The sequence below is a fragment of the Oncorhynchus nerka genome, linkage group LG4 (genome assembly GCF_034236695.1).
Source record: "Oncorhynchus nerka isolate Pitt River linkage group LG4, Oner_Uvic_2.0, whole genome shotgun sequence".
NCBI lineage: Eukaryota > Metazoa > Chordata > Actinopteri > Salmoniformes > Salmonidae > Oncorhynchus > Oncorhynchus nerka.
This window is the reverse complement of record NC_088399.1, coordinates 49798384-49819555: the sequence shown is the minus strand read 5'-3', so window position 1 is coordinate 49819555 and position 21172 is coordinate 49798384. Positions and strand designations below refer to the sequence as shown.

Below are 21172 nucleotides of genomic sequence, written 5' to 3'. Positions count from 1 at the left end.
ATGAACGCAGTGCCCTTGTTTGGGTGTAGGGCCTGATCAGAGCCTGGAGGTACTGAGGTGCCGTTCCCCTCACAGCTCCGTAGGCAAGCACCATGGTCTTGTAGCGGATGCGAGCTTTAACTGGAAGCCAGTGGAGAGAGCGGAGGAGTGGGGTGACGTGAGAGAACTTGGGAAGGTTGAACACCAGACGGGCTGCGGCGTTCTGGATGAGTTGTAGGGGTTTAATGGCACAGGCAGGGAGCCCAGCCAACAGCGAGTTGCAGTAATCCAGACGGGAGATGACAAGTGCCTGGATTAGGACCTGCGCTGCTTCCTGTGTGAGGCAGGGTCGTACTCTGCGGATGTTGTAGAGCATGAACCTACAAGAACGGGCCACCGCCTTGATGTTAGTTGAGAACGACAGGGTGTTGTCCAGGATCACGCCAAGGTTCTTAGCGCTCTGGGAGGAGGACACAATGGAGTTGTCAACCGTGATGGCGAGATCATGGAACGGGCAGTCCTTCCCCGGGAGGAAGAGCAGCTCCGTCTTGCCGAGGTTCAGCTTGAGGTGGTGATCCGTCATCCACACTGATATGTCTGCCAGACATGCAGAGATGCGATTCGCCACCTGGTCATCAGAAGGGGGGAAAGGAGAAGATTAATTGTGTGTCGTCTGCATAGCAATGATAGGAGAGACCATGTGAGGTTATGACAGAGCCAAGTGACTTGGTGTATAGCGAGAATAGGAGAGGGCCTAGAACAGAGCCCTGGGGATGCCAGTGGTGAGAGCGCGTGGTGAGGAGACAGATTCTCGCCACGCCACCTGGTAGGAGCGACCTGTCAGGTAGGACGCAATCCAAGCGTGGGCCGCGCCGGAGATGCCCAACTCGGAGAGGGTGGAGAGGAGGATCTGATGGTTCACAGTATCGAAGGCAGCCGATAGATCTAGAAGGATGAGAGCAGAGGAGAGAGAATTAGCTTTAGCAGTGCGGAGGGCCTCCGTGATACAGAGAAGAGCAGTCTCAGTTGAATGACTAGTCTTGAAACCTGACTGATTTGGATCAAGAAGGTCATTCTGAGAGAGATAGCGGGAGAGCTGGCCAAGGACGGCACGTTCAAGAGTTTTGGAGAGAAAAGAGATTATAACAGAACATGGCCAAGATGTTCAAATGTTCATAAATGACCAGCATGGTCAAATAATAATGGTTACCACCAGCAAACAGTTGGAGCTAGACGGTAAGCTAGCAGACACATTTATATTTGGCTAGCTAGCGCGATTAAGATTGGTCTTTTAACTCACTCTAGTGTCAATCATTTCCTCCTGTTATGATCTTCAGTTGTACAATTTGATTGCCTATACACTTTTTGCTAATTTAGTCTTGTTAATCTCACTCTTAACAACCAGAATGTTATAACAAGTCAGGAGCTGTTCTTCTGCATGACTTCTCTCATTCTCTCTCTGTCTCTCTCTCTAGTGAAAACATCAAACTAAGACATATTTGAGATTCTTCAAAGTAGCCACCCTTTGCCTTGATGATAGCTTTGCACACTCTTGGCATTCTCTGAACCAGCTTCATGAGGTAGTGATCTGGAATGCATTGTTAAAAGTTCATTTCTTCTTAATGCGTTTGAGCAAATCAGTTGTGCGAGTGGTTACAGAAGACAGCCCTATCTGGTAAAAGACAACATCCATGTTATGACAAGCTCAAATAAGCATAGAGCAACAACAGTCCATCATTACTTTAAGACATGAAGGTCAGTCAATCCAGAACATTTTAAGAACTTGAAGTTTCTTCAAGTGCAGTCGCAAAAACCATCGAGCGCTATGATGAAACTGGCTCACATGAAGATCGCCACAGGAAAGGAAGACCCGGAGTTACCTCTGCTACAGAGGATAAGATCCTTAGAGTTACCAGCCTCATAAATTGCAGCCCAAATCAATGCTTCACAGAGTTCAAGTAGCAGACACATCTCAACATCAACTGTTCAGAGGAAACTGTGTGAATCAGGCCTTCATGGTTGAATTGCTGCAAAGAAACCACTACTAAAGGACACCAATAAAGAAGTCGCTCTGGATAAGAGCGTCTGCTAAATGACTTAAATGTAAATGTAAATGTAAGAAGAGACATGCATGGACCAAGAAACACGAGCAATGGACATTAGACCAGTGGAAATCTGTCCTGCGTCTGATGAGTCCAAATTTGAGATTTTTGGTTCCAACCGCTGTCTTTGTGAGATGCAGAGTAGGTGAACGGATGATCTCCACATGTGTGGTTCCCACCGTGAAGCATGGACAAGGAGGTTTGATGGTGTGGGGGTGCTTTGCTGTGTAAGGGCTATTTGACCAGGGAGAGTGATGGATGCTGCATCAGTTGATATGACCTCCACAATCACCCGATCTCAACCCAATTTAGATGGTTTGAGATTAGTTGAACCTCGGAGTGAAGGAAATGTAGCCAACAAGAGCTCAGCATATATGGGAACTCCTTCAAGACTGTTGGAAGAGTATTCCTCATGAAGCTGGTTGAGAGAATGTCATATATATATATATACATACATACATACATACATACATACATACATACATACATACATACATACATGTATATACACACTACCATTCAAAAGTTTGGGGTCACTTGTTTTTGTCCTTGTTTTTGAAATGTCCTTGTTTTTTAAAGAAAGGCATGGTGACGAGGCGACTCTGGGATGCTAGCCTTATAGGCAGAGTTGCAAAGAAAAAGTCATATCACAGACTGGCCAAATGGGCAAAATAACACAGACACTGGACAGAGGAACTCTGCCTAGAAGGCCAGGATCCCGGAGTCGCCTCTTCTCTGTTGACGTTGAGACTGGTGTTTTGTGGGTACTATTTAAAGAAGCTGCCAGTTGAGGACTTGTGAGACATCTGTTTCTCAAACTAGACACTAATGTACTTGTCCTCTTTCTCAGTTGTGCACCGGGGCATCCCACTCCTCTTTCTATTCTGGTTAGAGCCAGTTTGCCCTGTTCTGTGAAGGGAGTAGTACACAGCATTGTATGAGATCTTCAGTTTCTTGTAAATTTCTCGCATGGAATAGCCTTAATTTCTAAGAACAAGAATAGACTGACGGGTTTCAGAAGAAAGTTATTTGTTGAGCCTGTAATCGAACCCACAAATGATGATGCTCCAGATACTCAACTAGTCTAAATAAGGCCAACTTTATTGCTTCTTTAATCAGGACAACAGTTTTCAGCTGTGCTAACATAATTGCAAAATGATTTTCTAACACAACGTTCCATTGGAACACAATTGGTTGCTGATAATGGGCCTCTCTACGCCTATATAACTATTCCATCAAAAATCTGCAGTTTCCAGCTACAATAGGCATTTACAACATTAACAATGTCTACACTGTATTTCTGATCAATTTGATGCTATGGACAAAAAAAAATGATTTTCTTTCACAAACAAGAACATTTCTTAGTGATCTTAAACTTTTGAACGGTAGTGTACATCTGATTAAACATTGAATTTGTCCTTAATCGTATTAGCCCATAGAAACACATTGAATAACAGATTCAAACATGAACAAATTGTCAAAGATGAAATTAAAAGGAAGTATGTTTTGATAATAAAAAAAATTGAAAAGTAATTTATTGAGGAATTACCCGTATACCTCTTGATGTGGAAACGCCCTTACTCATCATCGGTTCGTTTGCAGTAGTCGGCTGAGGCGGACAGGACTTTTGTTCACCTGAGGGCTCTGTTTACCTCGGCTCCCGTGCTGGCCCATCCGGATCCCTATTTGGCATTCATAGTGGAGGTGGACGCGTCTGAGGCTGGGATAGGAGCTGTGCTCTCTCAGGGCTCCGGTACGCCACCGAAGCTCCGCCCCTGTGCCTTCTTCTCAAAGAAGCTCAGCCCGGTGGAGCGAAACTATTACGTGGGGGATCGGGAGCTGTTGGCTGTTGTCAAGGCTTTGAAGGCGTGGAGACATTGGCTGGAGGGGGCTAAACACCCTTTCCTCATCTGGACTGACCACCGCAATCTGGAGTACATCAGGGCAGCGAGGAGACTGAACCCTCGCCAGGCAAGGTGGTCCATGTTTTTCACCCGTTTTGTTTTTTCTCTTTCCTACAGACCAGGTTCCCGAAACGTGAAGGCAAAATGATTTTCTAAAATGATTTTCTAACACAACGTTCCACTGTCCCAACTGTATGACACAGAGGAGCAGCCCATGGATCCCACTCCCATGCTCCCGGCCTCCTGCCTGATGGTGGCGGTAGTGTGGGAGCTGGACATTGAGCAGGCGTTACCTGCAGAGCCCGATCCCCTCCAGTATCCTGCTGGTCGTCTGTACGTTCCGTCTACTGTCCGTGACCGGTTGATCTATTGGGCCCACATGTCAACCTCCTCTGGTCATCCTGCGATCAGTCGGACGGTGCACTGTTTGGTTGGGAAGCACTAGTGGCCTACCTTGGCCAAGGACGTGGGTTTATGTTTCCTCCTGCTCGGTGTGCGCCCAGTGTAAGGCTCCTAGGCACCTGCCCAGAGGGAAACTACCTTGGTCGCACCTGTCGGTGGATCCCCCCCCCCCCACAGGGAAACACCACGATCCTGGTCGTTGTGGATTGGTTCTCTAAGCCCTGCTGTCTCCTCCCTCTGAGTAATGGGCAGGTGGGGAGAGTGAACCAGGATGTGGGCAGGTTTCTGCAGTCGTATTGCCAGGATCGGCCAGGGGAGTGGGCAGCGTTCGTGCCCTGGGCCGAGATGGCTCAGAACTCGCTCCGCCACTCATCCACTAACCTCTCCCCCTTCCAGTGCGTACTAGGATACCAGCCGGTTCTGGTGCAGTGGCATCAGAGTCAGACCGAGGCTCCTGCCGTGGACGTCTGGTTCAGGCGTGTGGAGGAGACATGGGACGCCGCCCATGTTCACCTCCAGCTGGCCGTGCTGCGCCAGAAAACCAGCGCAGACCGTCACCACAGTGAGGCCCCGGTGCTCGACCCGAAACCTGCCCCTCCACCTGCCCTGCCGGAAGCTGGGTCCACCGGTGGAGGACGTGTTGGACCCTTCAATGCTGCGGGAGTTCCACCGTCTCTGTCTGGATCGCCCTGCGCCTTGCCCTCCGGGTCGTCCCCAAGGCCGGCGTCGGTGCGCTGCTGGAACCGCGTGTCAAGGGGGGGGTACTGTCACGACTTCCGCCGAAGTCAGGTCCTCTCCTTGTTCGGGCGGCGCTCGGCGGTCGGCCTTCTAGCCATCATTGATCCACTTTTCATTTTCCATGTGTTTTGTCTTGCTTTTCCTCACACCTGGTTTCAATTCCCTCAATTACTTGTTGTATATTTAACACTCTGTTCCCCCCCATGTCTTTGTGTGGGATTGTTTATTGCAGTGCTTGTGCACGTACCCCATGAGCTCACGACGGGTTATTTTTGTGCCTATTTATCTTCTTGTTCTGGATGCCGTTGGTTTTGCATTATAAATCTCCGGTTATCACCCAGTTCTGCTCTCCTGCGCCTGACTTCTCTGTCGCCAATTACGCACCCGCTGCAGTCATATTAGTGTGTAGCCCAAACCGCTCTTATGCTACAGACATTTTTTTGTGAGAAGACCGATTTTCTGTATGTGTTCTTGTCTGACAAACACCACTGTAGCTCAGCCACCTTCTATCACAGATATGGAAGACCAACATTGGCGTATGCGTTGGATTTAGACGCAGCCTATACAAAAACAGATATCTCTAGCTTAAACAGACGGATTTCAGTTTATGTTATTATGCCTCAAACGGAGAAATTATTTTTTATACAAAAATATATATAATAATAAATATGCCCAGCTCATGAGGCCCATTGATGGTGTGAGGCCTCTTTTGCCTAATGGTATACCCCCCACTGTACATTACCAACAATATAAATAAGATCAAATATAAGAGAAATGATCAAATGTGTCAGTACCCTCATATTAAAGTGTTCTTAATCACAGGTCTTTAATCATTGAAGTGGTTTGATGTGTGAGGGACAAAGGCTACCCCGCTTCATTAGAAGCAGTTAAGTATGGAGAAATTAGCTTCTTATCTGAATCTCACTCAACCAGCACACACTGGAGTCTATAATGTATAGCTAATAGCTAATGAAAATACTGAACACTCTGAATGACCACCACTTTGAGACTGAATCACCTCCTCATGCCTCACCTATTCTCTTAAGTGGTTTAAATTCAGTTATTCCAGTTGGTTTACAACTACAACTGAAAATAATGTATGCGTTTGTCTTTCTGCTGAATATGTGGGTTGTGATATGCATTTCTACTCTCCTAGTGCAGAATCTTGCTGTAATGTAATCTCTCGTTTGCAGAGTCTGATTGTACTACATCCTACTGTAGAATCTTTACTTAATGAATATGTTTTTTTTTGCAGAGTCTGATGTGGCAAGTTTTGACGGCAGCGGCTGCTTGCTCTACAGGTTCAGCCCCAACCCAACACCAATTCGAACAGCCAAAGACAGTATCTCTCTGAAGTTCAAAACCCTGCAGAACTCTGGGACACTGATACACACAGAGGGACAACACGATCGCAGCCTCACGCTGGAGTTGCACAAAGGAACACTTTTACTCCACCTCAGAAAAGGTACAGTACTAATCACAGTACCATCCCATAATATCCTACAGCGTCTACTCTACTTTTTATGCGATGTATGGTTTTCACAGTTAGGCGTGTGTTTAGTGCCGATACATTGACTACTTAGTACGTACAGCACAGCAGAGCCGGAAAAGAAAGTTTGAAGTGGGGCTGAACTTCAAGTGGGTACTGTGTTGTCTGGGAGCCAGCTTGTCGAAGGCATCGACATATGCTACACCTCTTAGCAGGACCATCTGTCTATTGCATACTACACCTCCCAGCTTGCCCTCCTCCTGGCCCTCCTCCCAGCCTTGCTCAGCCTAGCGCTCCACTAGGATAGAAGGAGGGCAGGAGAGACACCTCTCTCTCTGTCTCTACAGGGAGGTTAGTGCTTAGTGCAGATCTACTTTACTAAAATTTTACGGAGCGTACAAGACACACACACACGCACACACAGAGCACATGGAGCACACAGAGCACATGCATGCCAGCACGCACACTGTAGTGCAGATGTACTTTCAGCACATTAATCATGTCTAATACTCTGTTGGCCTGCATAGGATTGTTGAGACAGTTAAGATAATTTAGGGGCATAACAATATATTTACTGAATTATTTAGGTCAGGATACCTTGTTGCTGGATATGGTAGTTTGCTGTATACTGTAGTTGGTTAGGATATCTAATCCCAAAACCCAATAAAGGGTCTTTACAATAATGCTCTGTTATTCATTAGTAGTGGTAGACCTAAATATTTTACTGGACAATCTTTTTCTGGAAAGACATGATTTTCAAAATAGAAGGATGGGGAAAAGAGAAAGCAAGTGGATCTGTGCCAAAAACAGAATAAAAGGTAAAAACCAATCATCGTATATCAAACTACTTGAAATGATCAAATTGCCTGCTGGACTAAATCAATCAAAATGGCCATAGGCTACAGTATCTATCATCGTGATTTATTTTTTTCAAATTCCATGTTACAGTGCATTGATGACTGAGGCCTAACTGAAGACAGTTGTGAGACCACAATCTATTTGAGTGACAAAGATGTTTGAGCATTTCATTTCTGGTGGAAGTAGATACTTACACACCTGGATAGGCAGGCACTCTTGTCTGAGCATGGTGTGGACATTTCAAAAGTCTGTTTGTAGGAGTTTATACCCATTTGTGATTTAACATTTATTTGACCAGGTTTTCCCATTGAGGTCAAAATACCTCCTCCATATATCTCTTCCAACAATAGCTTATAGGCACTCCCTCTAGGCAGTTCTAGGTTAGGTTCACTCTCTAGAGCAGGGCAAAGGCCGGCCCAGGGGCAATACGCGGCGACCTGATTCAAAAAGAATTTGCGATTAGTCAAGTTTTAAAAAATGTATTTTGTCATTCAAATGAAAAAGCTTTGATTTAACTCCCACCGCTTGTGGGACATTTATTTAGAAATAACAACTGCACAAGGACAGACAGTGACTGACAGGCTGACGCACACGTCAACGTTACAAATGGCGGCTAGCTAGAACTTGTGCAAAGGATTTCAAAGAAAAGGAAAGTAGACAATGAATGTAGGGTGTCCCAGAAAGAGTGGACATCAACATATTTATTCATTGAGGTATCAGGGAAAGCTGTGTGCCTAGTGTGCAAAGAGAGCATTGCTGTCTTGAAAGACTACAACTTGTCAAGACACTTCCAGACGAAGCGTGCAGAGAGATATAGGAATATGTCTTCTGAGCAGGGGGCAAGTGGATCGAAAGAGTTGCTTTCTCAGTTGCAAAAGCAGCAAGGACTTTTCACAAAACTGCATTCAGCAAACAACGTAATTGCGAGAGCTCGCTATGTACCACAAATTTGCTAAACATAGCAAGCCATTTGATGAGGGTGAATTTATTCAAGAATGTTTAATTGACTCCGGAGCAATACTTTGCCCTGACAAGAAAAAGCTGTTTGAAAATGTTTCCCTGTTAAGACTAACATTGACACGGTGAGGACGTCGCAGAGAATATGGAACAACAGTTGAAAGACAAGATAAAGGATTTCACCTATTTCTCCTGGGCCCTGGATGAGAGCAGTGATGCCCGTGACACGGCACAGTTGTTGATATTATTACGAGGCATAACCCCAGACTTTGAAATTACAGAGGAGCTTGCCTCAGTGCAGTCAATGAAATGGGGAAATATTTGTTGGAGAAGGTTAATAAGTGTGTGGCAAAGCTGGCACTGAGTTTTGAAAAGTTATCCAGTGTGACCACTGATAGGTGCCTAACCTTGACAGGAAAAAACATTGGCTTTTTGAAAAGGATACAAGATCAAGTAGCTGAGTTGAACCCAGATCAGAAAATGATTTTCCTGCAATGCATTATTCATCAGGAGGTGCTCTGTAAGTGTGTTCTGAAAATAAGCCATGTTGTGGATACAGTCACTAAAGTGATACACTTCATAAGAGCAAAATCTTTAAACCACAGGCAGTTTGTCTCACTGTTTGAAGAGACAGAGTCGGGTGATGCAGATCTCCCCTACCACACAAACACGAGATGGCTGAGTTTGAGGAAGGTGCTTAAAAGGGTGTGGGACCTGAAGTCGGAGATTGCTGAGTTTTTCAAATTAAAGGAAAATATGTGGATTTCCCTCAACTGTAAGATAAAGAATGGTTGGCTGATTTTGCCTTCTCCGTGGACATCATGGCCCTCATGAATGAACAGAATTCCAAACTACAAGTGAAGGGCCTTTTTGCACATCAGATGTACAGCCTTGTCAAAGCCTTCAAGGGAAATGTACCTGCAACTTGAGCTTATCGATCTTCAGTCTGATGCAGTGATTGGAGAACTATTCAAAACAATGTCACTGACGAGGTTCTATGCATCTCTCCATGACTTTCCAAAGATTAGGAGTCATGCTCAGAAGATGTTTGTACTGTTTGGGTCAACCTACGTATGTGAACAGACATGTTCGGTGATGAAATATAACAAGTCAAGGCACAGATCATCTCTTACTGACTCTCACCTCTCAGCAATCCTGCGCATAGCGACGTCAGAAACTACACCTGACTTCACTGCTCTAGTCAATGCCCATCAGAGACTTCAGTCCTCACACTGATTGAGAAGTTTAAATGTAATGTTGAGCTCTCTCTCTCTCTCTCTTGTGTTTTTGTGCATACCTCTTAACAAGAGTTCGGTCCGTGGTGCTGAATGCTTTTCCCTCTGTGTAGTTCATTGCATGTTTAATAATGAAAATACCTACCAAAAGGAGAACACCGATGTGGTTTATTTCTGTGCTTGTTAAAAAAGTAAAATAAGTAGCCATCTGGACGTGATTTCCAGTAGATATATCTGTCAACACAGTCATACACATGATGTATACTCCTGTAATATGATTCTGGCCCGCGATGGCAAAAAAATATATTCTAATGTGGTCCTCCATGGAAAATAATTGCCCAGGCCTGCTCTGGAGCCTAGAGTCTACGTATTGCCTTTTCTGTTCTATCTTAGAGCCCTGCCACCTGCTCGCCCCCCGACACCTCTCCAACAAACTGAATTCAAACTGAATTCCCTCAACAGCAGTTTCATTTCCCCTGCAATCGCTGTTTTCCTCTCCACCCTGTGATTGAATCGAGCTGATTGTCAACGTGCTGACAGTAAACCGCAGTTCAGCTCTGTCATTTGAGAGGAAAGCTCAGAGGGAGAAAATTAAAACCATCCGTCGTTTATGACGGGACGAGAGATTACATGTTATTCTGCTTATCCTGACATGGACCGGCGCTGACAAAAGCAATGCGTCTCCAACTCAATCAAAGTGCTTGTCTGAAACGCACTCCATCTCCGTATTTGACGCCACTTCACTGTTTTCCTCTTTCCCTCTTGTCATTCATCAGGCTTTTTTTTCACATTTTTATCCCAATCCTCACCCCTCTCTCCCTCCCCCTCTCTCTCTTTCCAATTTGCTTCTCATGCAGTAATTTGCCATTTGCAGTTGTATCCTCTCTGTCTGCTCTGTCTGTCTCTGCTACTCTTCCTCTCCGTGCCACCACACCCCTGACATGAATGTAACGTTGCGTCTATTTCGTCCGTGTGCTGCTTCCTCTGCTTGATATCAATGCTGGGTCAAATTGGCACGATCTCTTGAAATACAGCATGATTTCATTTGACACAGGTGCTCTCTTCTGTTCTCTGTCTGTATCTCTGTCTGTCTGTCTGCCTGTCTCTCTCTGGGCCTTGCAGTTTGTAGACTGTGTAATTTAGGTCAGTACCTCTGACTGTGTGTTAGCCCTGGAGCTATGGTGCAAACAGCCATTTTACACGTGTTAAATCCTGAAATGAAACAGTCCCAATACAGGAAAGCATTGCGATTGAGTCCTCTATACAGGATGGTAAAAGTGCTTTGAAAGCATCAGACATCCAATATGCCATTAGTAACTGGAGCATACTGTACCTCTCGTACCCACAACGCTGATGTATGTCACAATATTACAATAACAATGTAGAGGAGACGGAGATGGTTATCTGGGGGATTGTCCTCTCCTCGCTCTACTACTATAACGGGTGTCATTCCCCTGTCAAGACGCTTTCTCTGCACAGTTTCTGTTATCGTGATGGCTAGCTTGAAGTGAAACGCTATAGTCGCCTTGTGGTGTCCCCCAAATGGCACCCTATTCCCTATAGTGCACACTGCCCAATGGGTGCTGGTCAAAAGTAGTGCACTATATAAGGGATAGGGTGCCATTTGAGACGCGCTGCCCCGTGTTCTTTCTCTTTGAGGTAATCAGCGAGTGCCGTTTGTCAGAGTAGTTTTCACCACAAAGGGCCTTGTCATGGCTGTGTGAGGTAGTGTGAGGAGGGATGGCAGGCCATTCTTTCTCCATCCACTCCTCAGTGGATTGAGAAAGGAGAGATTTACAGTGCTGTAGGGGCACACTGCACTTTAAAGCTGTTACTAAACTGGCTCTGGCAGAAACCCGCATAGAGAACTTGTAGAAAACATTTGCTACTACTATAGCACCAACTTCATCTGCTCTGTGAGTTACATTCAAACGCACGCTCAAACAAACACACATGTTCATACTGTACAGCTTCATTGTGAAATTCCATAAACCCCTACATACCAGTTGTTGAGGAAAACAACCAAACCACTCTCGCGCCTTACATCATGCCCATACAGACATCAAAACACTCAAATACAGTATCTATGTACGAGCGCACACATACACACAGTGTCAACGAAGCTCTGGAAAAGGCTTTTTCATGAGTCAACACTGTGCAGCCAACATGAACCAAGGCTGCAGTGCTCACATTGAAAAACATAGGCAGTTCCACGACCAAGGCACAGGCAGACAGTCACAGGCTGTTTGCAGCCACTTCGCAGCCCGTGCGTGAAAATGAATTAAACGAATGGGCTTGCCAAGATTTATGTCCAGTATCCAAAACCATTCCATTTCCTTTGTAGTTTACATTCATCAAAATGTCGGTTTATATTGTGCCCCACTGGCTCATATTTCATCCCAAAATCTTAACTGTCATCTGTAATATTTATTGGATGCAAATATACAAGGGTCATTGTGACCTGCTCCAGTGCGTTCTGGATGTGGGGTGGTGATTGTATCCAACAGAGTTACAAATATGTCAGCCGTAAATATTGTAAGGGTATTGTAAATGCGTAGAGGTATATTAAGGGTTGTTTTGTGAACTAAAATCTAAAAGTGTTTTGCTCTGGCCAATTTAAGGAGTCTTTGGTACATTATTGGACTAGCCTATACTCCAAAATGAAACACATTTGAGTAATCCCCTTTGAGTGTGGACTGCCTTATTATGCATACTGGATAGATTGGTTACCTTATGTTAGCTAAAATAAATGTCTATCCACCAGTCTGGGACAGAATGTACAGCTCTAGGTCACGTGTCAAACTCATTCCACCGAGGGCCGGCAGGTTTTTGCTCCACACTTGATTGATTAATTAAGGTTACTAATTAGTGAGGAACTCCCCTCGCCAAGTTGTCTAGGTCTTAATTGAAAGGAAAAAGCAAAAACCTGCAGAAACTCAGCCGTCTGTGGAATGAGTTTGAGATTTCATGTATCCCAAAGGAAGCACTGGGTAGCAGCAGGAACAGGGTTGGAGAGCCCATGGCACATGGAGTTTGAGCGGGAATATCACCTGTCGCTTAGCGAGAGCATGGTCCTCAAACAGTGGTTGATGCATGGAGTGAAATAAGTGTTTTTATCTTCATTTCTCAGCTGCTCATATATCAAGCACATGCTCCGCTGTAAAACCGAAGTAGCCTACCCGGCATCATTGAAAAACTGACCGAAAGTGTCTATTCGAGTGCATACAAATGACATGTCATTTTGTTCCCCCCTGCCTCTGTTCTTGCTCATTTGATAGTGAGACTTTCTAAATTTAAACTAATTTGACATATTACTAAAGACAATATTACATTGAGAATAGTCTGAAGGGTGAAAATATGTTCACTTGACGAGAGAACAGCTGTGCAGCCTGAGGCAAGGGACACAGTGCAAGCTTTTTCTTTATTTTTTGATTTTCTCAAATTATCAATAGCCTATAGTCGGATGATGCAGCCCATATATGTTTGGAATTCTAAGGTTTGTATCAACTAAAGCTGCTAAATATCTCTAAATCTAGTATATATGACCTGTTTCAAATTATCACTTTTATGTTCAACGTAGCCACTATATATGCAAACTCGCTCTGGAATGGGGAAAAATATCCTTTTTATTTTATTCAGCTATTCTATTCTTCTTACTATAAAATCATATAATATAAAATAATGGCATGAGACTTATAAGCATATCTTGTCAGCTAAATTAACAAGCCTACATCCTATGGCATGGAACATAGCCAGATAACATACAGTAGGCCAACTCATATTTTGTTCATCTGAACAGGGGCGCAACTTTCACTGGGGATGGGGGGACATGTCCCCCTCCCCCACATTCTGAAATTGCATTTTTGTCCCCCCCAGTTTTATCATTGGAATCTGATACAAAACGAGGCAACTGTGTGCTTTAGGACCATGCGGATGCCTCTGAGTGGTCGGGTAGGCTGTCTGGAGTGTTTATCCTTCAATTTTTATATATATATCAATGTAATTGTCTGCATAATTTCCAATCCCACATATATGTCACGCCCTGATCTGTTTTACCTGTCCTTGTGATTGTCTCCACCCTCTCCAGGTGTTGCTTATTTTCCCCAGTGTATTTATCCCTGTGTTTCCTGTCTCTCTGTGCCAGTTCGTCTTGTATGTTTCCAAGTAAACCAGCGTTTTTGCCGTTCTCCTGCTTTTTGCATTCTCCTTTTTTTAGTCCTCCTGGTTTTGACCCTTGCCTGTTTCTGGACTCTGTACCTGCCTCCCTGACCATTCTGCCTGCCTTGACCACGAGCCTGTCTGCCACTCTGTACCTCCTGGACTCTGATCTGGTTTTGACCTTTTTGTCTGTCTACGACCATTCTCCTGCCTACGCCTTTGGATTAATAAACATTGTAAGACTCCAACCATCTGTCTTCTGTGCCTGCATTTGGGTCTCGCCCTTTTGTAAATCTATATATTATTTCAAATATATTTTCCTTAGTTATCTTCCCCTAATCCTAGCTCAGTGTCTGCTGTATCCCCCATATAATGTAAATATATTTTAGTTTATTATTTCCCCTAACTCTACCACCCCTCCCCTAACCCTACTACCCCTCCCCTAATTGGAGTAAATGAATGGATAAACAATTCTTAGGCTTCTACATCCAGCTTATACATACTCTATACATTTTACAGACAGGATATTTTATTTATTTTGTTTGTTTTTAGTCCCAGCCTTCATCTGGTTTAAACATCTCTAAAGACTATCTCTCTCATCATTACTCAATGCCTAGGTTTACCTCCAATGTACTCACATCCTACCTTACCTTTGTCTGTACACTATGCCTTGAATCTATGCTATCGTGCCCAGAAACCTGCTCTTTTTACTCTCTGTTCCGAACGTGTTAGATGGCCAGTTCGTATAGCCTTTAGCCGTACCCTTATCCTACTTCTCCTCTGATCCTCTGGTGATGTGGAGGTTAATCCTGGTCCTGCAGTGCCTAGCTCCACTCCCACCAAAAACCCTGAAATCTCCATCGCTAACTAACATTTTCCGCCAAGATAGAACTGCCAAAGGCGGCGGTGTTGCAATCTACTGCAAAGATAGTAATACAGAACTCTGCAGGCTATCTAAGTCTGTACCCAAACAATTTGAGCTTCTACTTCTAAAAATGCACCTTTCCAGAAACAAGTCTCTCACTGTTGCCACTTGCTGTAGACCTCCCTCTGCCCCCAGCTGTGCCCTCGATACCATATGTGAATTGATTGCCCCCCATCTATCTTCTGAGCTCGTGCTACTAGGTGACCTAAACTTGGACTTGCTACAAAAAAAGCATCCTACAATCTAAGCTTGATGCCCTCAATCTCACACAAATTATCAATGAACCTACCAGGTACAACCCCAAATCAGTAAACACGGGCACCCTCATAGATGTCATCCTAACTAACTCTCCCTCCAAATACACCTCTGCTGTTTTCAATCAAGATCTCAGTTATCACTGCCTCATTGCCTGCATCCGTAATGGGTCTGCAACCAAACGACCACCCCTCATCACTGTCAAATGCTCCCTGAAACACTTCTGCGAGCAGGCCTTTCTAATCGACCTGGCCGGGGTATCCTGGAATGACATTGACCTCATCCCGTCAGTAGATGATGCCTGGCTATTCTTTAAAAGTGCCTTCCTCACGATCTTAAATAAGCATGCCCCTCTCAATAAGCATGCCCCTCTCACTCCAGACCTGTCTGCCCTTGTCGAATAGCCCCCGTGATGTGCAACTTTTCAGGGAAGTTAGGAACAAATATACACAGGCAGTTAGAAAAGCTAAGGCAAGCTTTTCAAAACAGAAATTTGCATCCTGTAGTACTAACTCAAAAAAATTCTGGGACACTGTAAAGTCCATGGAGAATAAGAGCACCTCCTCCCAGCTGCCCACTGCTCTAAGGCTAGGAAACACTGTCACCACTGATAAATCCACTATAATTGAGAATTTCAACAAGCATTTCTCTATAGCTGGCCATGCTTTCCACATGGCTACCCCTACCCCGGTCAACTGCCCGGCACCCTCCACAGCAACTCGCCAAAGCCCCCACCATTTCTCCTTTACCCAAATCCAGATAGCTGATGTTCTGAAAGAGCTGCACAATCTGGACCCCTACAAATCAGCCGGGCTAGACAATCTGGACCCTCTCTTTCTAAACTTATCTGCCGAAATTGTTGCAACCCCTATTACTAGCCTGTTCTACTCTCTTTCGTATCATCTGAGATTCCCAAAAATTGCAAAGCTGCCACGGTCATCCCCCTCTTTAAAAAGGGTGACACTCTAGACCCAAACTGCTACAGACCTATATCTATCCTACCCTGTCTTTCTAAGGTCTTCAAAAGCCAAGTTAACAAACAGATTACTGACCATTTCGAATCCCACCATACCTTCTCTGCTATGCAATCTGGTTTCAGAGCTGGTCACGGGGACACCTCAGCCACGCTCAAGGTTCTAAACGACATCATAACCGCCATCGATAAGAGAAATTACTGTGCAGCCGTATTCATCGACCTGGCCAAGGCTTTCGACTCTGTCAATCACAACATTCTTATTGGCAGACTCGAAAGCCTTGGTTTCACAAATGATTTTCTCGCCTGGTTTACCAACTACTTCTCTGATAGAGTTCAGTGTGTCAAATCGGAGGGCCTGTTTGGACCTCTGACAGTGTCTATGGGTGTGCCACAGGGTTCAATTCTCGGGCCGACTCTTTCCTGTATACATCAATGATGTTGCTCTTGCTGCTGGTGATTCTCTGATCCACCTCTACGCAGACGACACCATTCTGTATCCTACTGGCCCCTTCTTGGACACTGTGTTAACTAACCTCCAGACGAGCTTCAATGCCATACAACTCTCCTTCCGTGGCGTCCAACTGCTCTTAAACACAAGTAAAACTAAATTCATGCTATTCAATCGTTCACTGCCCGCACCTGCTCGCCCGTCCAGCATCACTACTCTGGACGGCTCTGATTTAGAATACGTGGACAACTACAAATAGCTGCGTGTCTGGTTAGACTGTAAACTCTCCTTCCAGACTCTCCAATACAAAATTAAATCTAGAATTGTCTTCCTATATCGCAAAAAAGCATCCTTCACTCATGCTGCCAAACATACCCTCATAAAACTGACCATCCTACCGATCCTCGACTTTGGTGATGTCATCTATAAAATAGCCTCCAACACTCTACTCAACAAACTGGATGCAGTCTATCACAGTGCCATCCGTTTTGTCACAAAAGCCCCATACACTACCCACCATTGCGACCTGTACACTCTCGTTTGTTGGTCCTCGCTTCATACTCGTCGCCAAACCCACTGGTTACAGGTTATCTACAAGTCTCTGCTAGGTAAAACCCTGCCTTATCTCAGCTCACTGGTCACCATAGCAGCACCCACTCGTAGCACGCGCTGCAGCAGGTATATCTCACTGGTCACCCCAAAAGCGAATTCCTCCTTTGGTCGTCTTTCCTCCCAGTTCTCTGCTGCCCATGACTGGAACGAATTGCAAAAATCTCTGAAGCTGGAGACTCACATCTCCCTCACTAGCTTTAAGCACCAGCTGTCAGAGCAGCTTACAGATCACTGCACCTGTACATAGTCCATCTATCTACCTACCTCATCCCCATACTGGTATCTATTTATTTATTTTGCTCCTTTGCACCCGAGTATCTCTACTTGCACATTCATCTTCTGCCGATCTACCATTCCAGTGTTTAATTGCTATATTGTAATTACTTCGCATATGGGAAGTACCAAAAAAAGTGATCTAATGATTCTGCAGAGCTGCGATGGTTGTATCCTTCATGTATTCTATTGGTTGCAAGAATTTTGTATAATTAAAGTGAAACATTCTAAGTTTTGAATCCGGCGTGGTTTTGTGGTACATCGAAAATCTATTCCCAAACTATTTTGCAACCTGTATGGTGCAGATGTCAATTTTTTGGTCCTTAGATAAAACTGGTATACTTTTTTATTTTTCACAATTTTCTATAGCCAATTTTTGTATTTAATACAGGGCCGACAGACAAGTTCCTTACCTTTTTCCCCTTTCCACTTGCCTCCTCCATTTTTGCGGTAATGCTGCCATCAGTTGGTTGTAATTTTGAGACCGGTATTCTTTTTTTTGAGACCGGCAGTCTATAAACCTAAGTCAGAGCAATTATATGGCAATAAGCCTTGCCCTCATCATTCTTAATGACCTTAATGACCTTTAACCTTTCTGTCAATGATACATGTAGACCAGAGGAGGCTGGTGGGAGGAGCCCATCCTCCTATAGCTCCTTCCACCAGCATCTGATGTAGACCTGCAGGATTATTTTCCTGCTGTAGCAAACTGTATCTAATTATGATCCTACATCTGAATTTGAGCCAATTTGCTACAGCAGGAACATAATCATGCAGCAACAGGAAATTTGAATTATTATGTGGATTATAATTAATGGACATTTATGTAGGTGTTGATACATTTTTAGTTGGGGCAAATCAAGTCTGACATTTCTAAGTGGAAATTACAATCTTTAGAAGCCTTTTTGAAACACAAACACACCACACGTTTGCATTTCCTGCTTTGCAGGACCATTCTCAGCATCAAAATATCAAATTAAGATCCTACATGTCTAGATATGATTATTTATTGCCCTAATTGGTAATCTGATTTAAAGTTGCAGCAAACGACGGTAACATAATTGCATAAATACAATTAAATTATGCTCTTTTCAGGCTGTCCCCCTGAGTATTCCAGTTTATTCTCCAGCAAATAAAATGACATTAAATAAACCAGATCTTTCAGACACAAAGCATTCGCTACCCCATCAACAGAGAGTTATGGCTTTTATGGTTGCCTCTTTATATAAGAGCTCTGCATTTCCTTGGTCAACAGCAGACATATACAGGTAACTGATAAAATAATGGAAACAATTGAGTAAATGAGGGATACAAAGTATATTGAATGCATGTGCTTCCACACAGGTGTGGTTCCTGAGTTGATTAAGCAATTAACATCCCATTATGCTTAGGGTTATTATTTTGGCCATTATTTTGGCTACCATGGCTATGCCCCCATAGGATGACAATGCCCCCATCCACAGGACACGAGTGGTAACCGAATGATTTGATGAGCAGGAAAACGATGTTAACCAATAAAACAATTGAACCCTTACGGGACATTCTGGAGCAGTGCCCGAGCAAGCGTTTTCCCATCAACAAAATTAATTCTGGAATTTCTCTTCGAAAAATGGTTTCTCATCCCCACAATAGAGTTCTAGGCACTTGTAGAATGTATGCCAAGGTGCATTTAAGCTTTTCTGGCTTGTGGGGGCCCAACACCCTATTAAGACACTTTATGTTGATGTTTCCTTTATTTTGGCACCTACCTGAACATAAAAAAGGCTGTTTTCAGATGGCCGTCTCAACAAATGACTTTGTGTAGAATATGTAGAAATATGCTGTGTGCTCGTTGTCATCTATTTTTCTATTTCAATCCCCAAAATGTCTTCTTTAACATCACTGTACCCGAGCAGATGTTGACCAGCATGGTTTATTTAAATGTTGTGTCTCAAATGGGTCTTGGTCAAAAGGGTACCATTTGGGATGTATCCTGGGTTTTGGAAGCCCTATTTATAACAGCACTGCTCTTAATTACAAAGTTATCCGTGCTTAGATCTTGACACAGTGAGATAGCGACAACCTCGTCCAATCTTACCCTCTGAAAGATTGATCACGAGGAGAGTTGTTAAAGTTTGACACCAGAGCAAAATAATGTGTTTTTAAGACTCTAACTCTGCCACGAGACTCCTCACATCTGCTCATGGGGATTAGTTGTGGGCCTTAGAGAACCCTACTCCCTATGCACAGTAGTGTACTACTTTTGACCAGAGCTCTATTGGCCCTGGTCAAAAGTAATGCTCTAAATAGTGAATAGGGCTATTTGGGAGGCACCCTAGGTATAGGCCACACTGCCTTGGTAACGGAAGTTTGCAGCTCAGTTAATCAATACCAATAAACTGATATTTATTTGTTTGTGAGGCTCGCCCTCAAAACCTCTTCATCGTGCCCCATCCCCATCTCTTCTCAACTAATCTGACATCATACAAATAACATCTACATAATTAATGTGTTAAAGTGACACACATTCGTAATTTCCAGAGGTCCGTGCAGCATGCAATCTCTGTTAATGATGTTGTTGCCTCTGTTTGATTCTCAAATGCACCCTATTCCTTATGCAGAGCACATGTTTTATGGGCTCTGGTCAAAATTAGTGCACTATGTAGGGACTAGGGCGCACACAAATCTCCTGTCTGAGGTTCAATTAACTGTCTATTGTAGTTTAAAACATTGAAACACTGAGCAGTCAAGATCTTTGCACTATTCAACTGTTTTTCCCTGAGTCACTTCGGTTGACTGCTTGGAAGTCATGTTGCTTGATAGATTGAGTAGTTGACTGGCGCCTCTCTTACTGCTATTTGTATCTCTTGAATATTTCAGTATGTGGTGACGTAAACACTGAAAACCATTTGTTGCTTGTGGCACTTTACCTGGGAGTGCGAGCTCATATTAATAGCTGGAATGGTATCAAACACATCAAAAACATGGGTTCCATGTGTACGATACCATTCTGTTTGTTGTTCCATTCCAGTCATAACTATGAACCATCCTCCCCTCACCAGCCTCCACTGCTGGAAACATTCCTTCTTCCAGCTTTGCTTGTCCTAGAAAGGAGAACACTTTCCACTTCTACCAGACTCTGTGTTGTATTCTAGGTAAAGGTGCCTCTCCTGGTCCTGAGAGCCACACGGTCGTGTCACTGGGTAGTCTTCTAGATGACCTGCACTGGCACCATGTAGCCATCGAGCGTGTTAGCGGCCATGTCAACTTCACTGTGGATAAAAGCACTCAGCAGATCCAGGTCCCTGCAGAACTCAGTCCTTTTGAGATAAACGAGGTGTGTTGTATGTGACCTGTTCCTCAAACCATTCCACAAACACACACACACACACACACACACACACACACACACACACACACACACACACACACACACACACACAGCCATCCCTGCATTCTCTCATGCTCTCCCAAATAGCATGCTCCATTTGTCTCCAACAGATGTTCTCACAGATACTGTACAACGTACACACACAGGGGAGACACACACAAACAATAAAACCTATATGTATTAGTAATAGAGTTATAGCTTTCTATAACGGATGTCTAATAGCCACTGAATTCCCTACAAGAGTGATTCATCCAAGGCTGTACAAGATAATATTCTAATCAATAACAGTCAAATTACCAAATTGCCCTCAAGTGGCCTCATGGGAGAAATGTTAACATTTTTCATAATTTCATTAATACATTTGTATTTTATCTTTATGCCCAAAATCCACTATTTCTATGTCAAACAGTTTTGTTATATTTGTCTTCTGTGATGTATATAAAGTGTAATATTGGGATTCAAACTCAAAGTTGAGTACATTGCAGCTCTAT

At 44.0% G+C, this 21172-nt stretch overlaps 1 protein-coding gene across 2 annotated transcripts in view; it reads left to right on the top strand.

The window, feature by feature from the left end:
• The window catches only part of LOC115127026 (contactin-associated protein-like 4), a 192161-nt gene that overhangs the window by 90068 nt on the left and 80921 nt on the right, over window positions 1–21172 (top strand). For both annotated transcript variants that reach the window (XM_029656678.2, XM_029656672.2), the window contains exons 5-6: window positions 6381–6590; window positions 20446–20627. In XM_029656678.2, the coding sequence (XP_029512538.2) occupies window positions 6381–6590; window positions 20446–20627 (392 nt within the window). The remainder of the gene's footprint in view (window positions 1–6380; window positions 6591–20445; window positions 20628–21172) is intronic.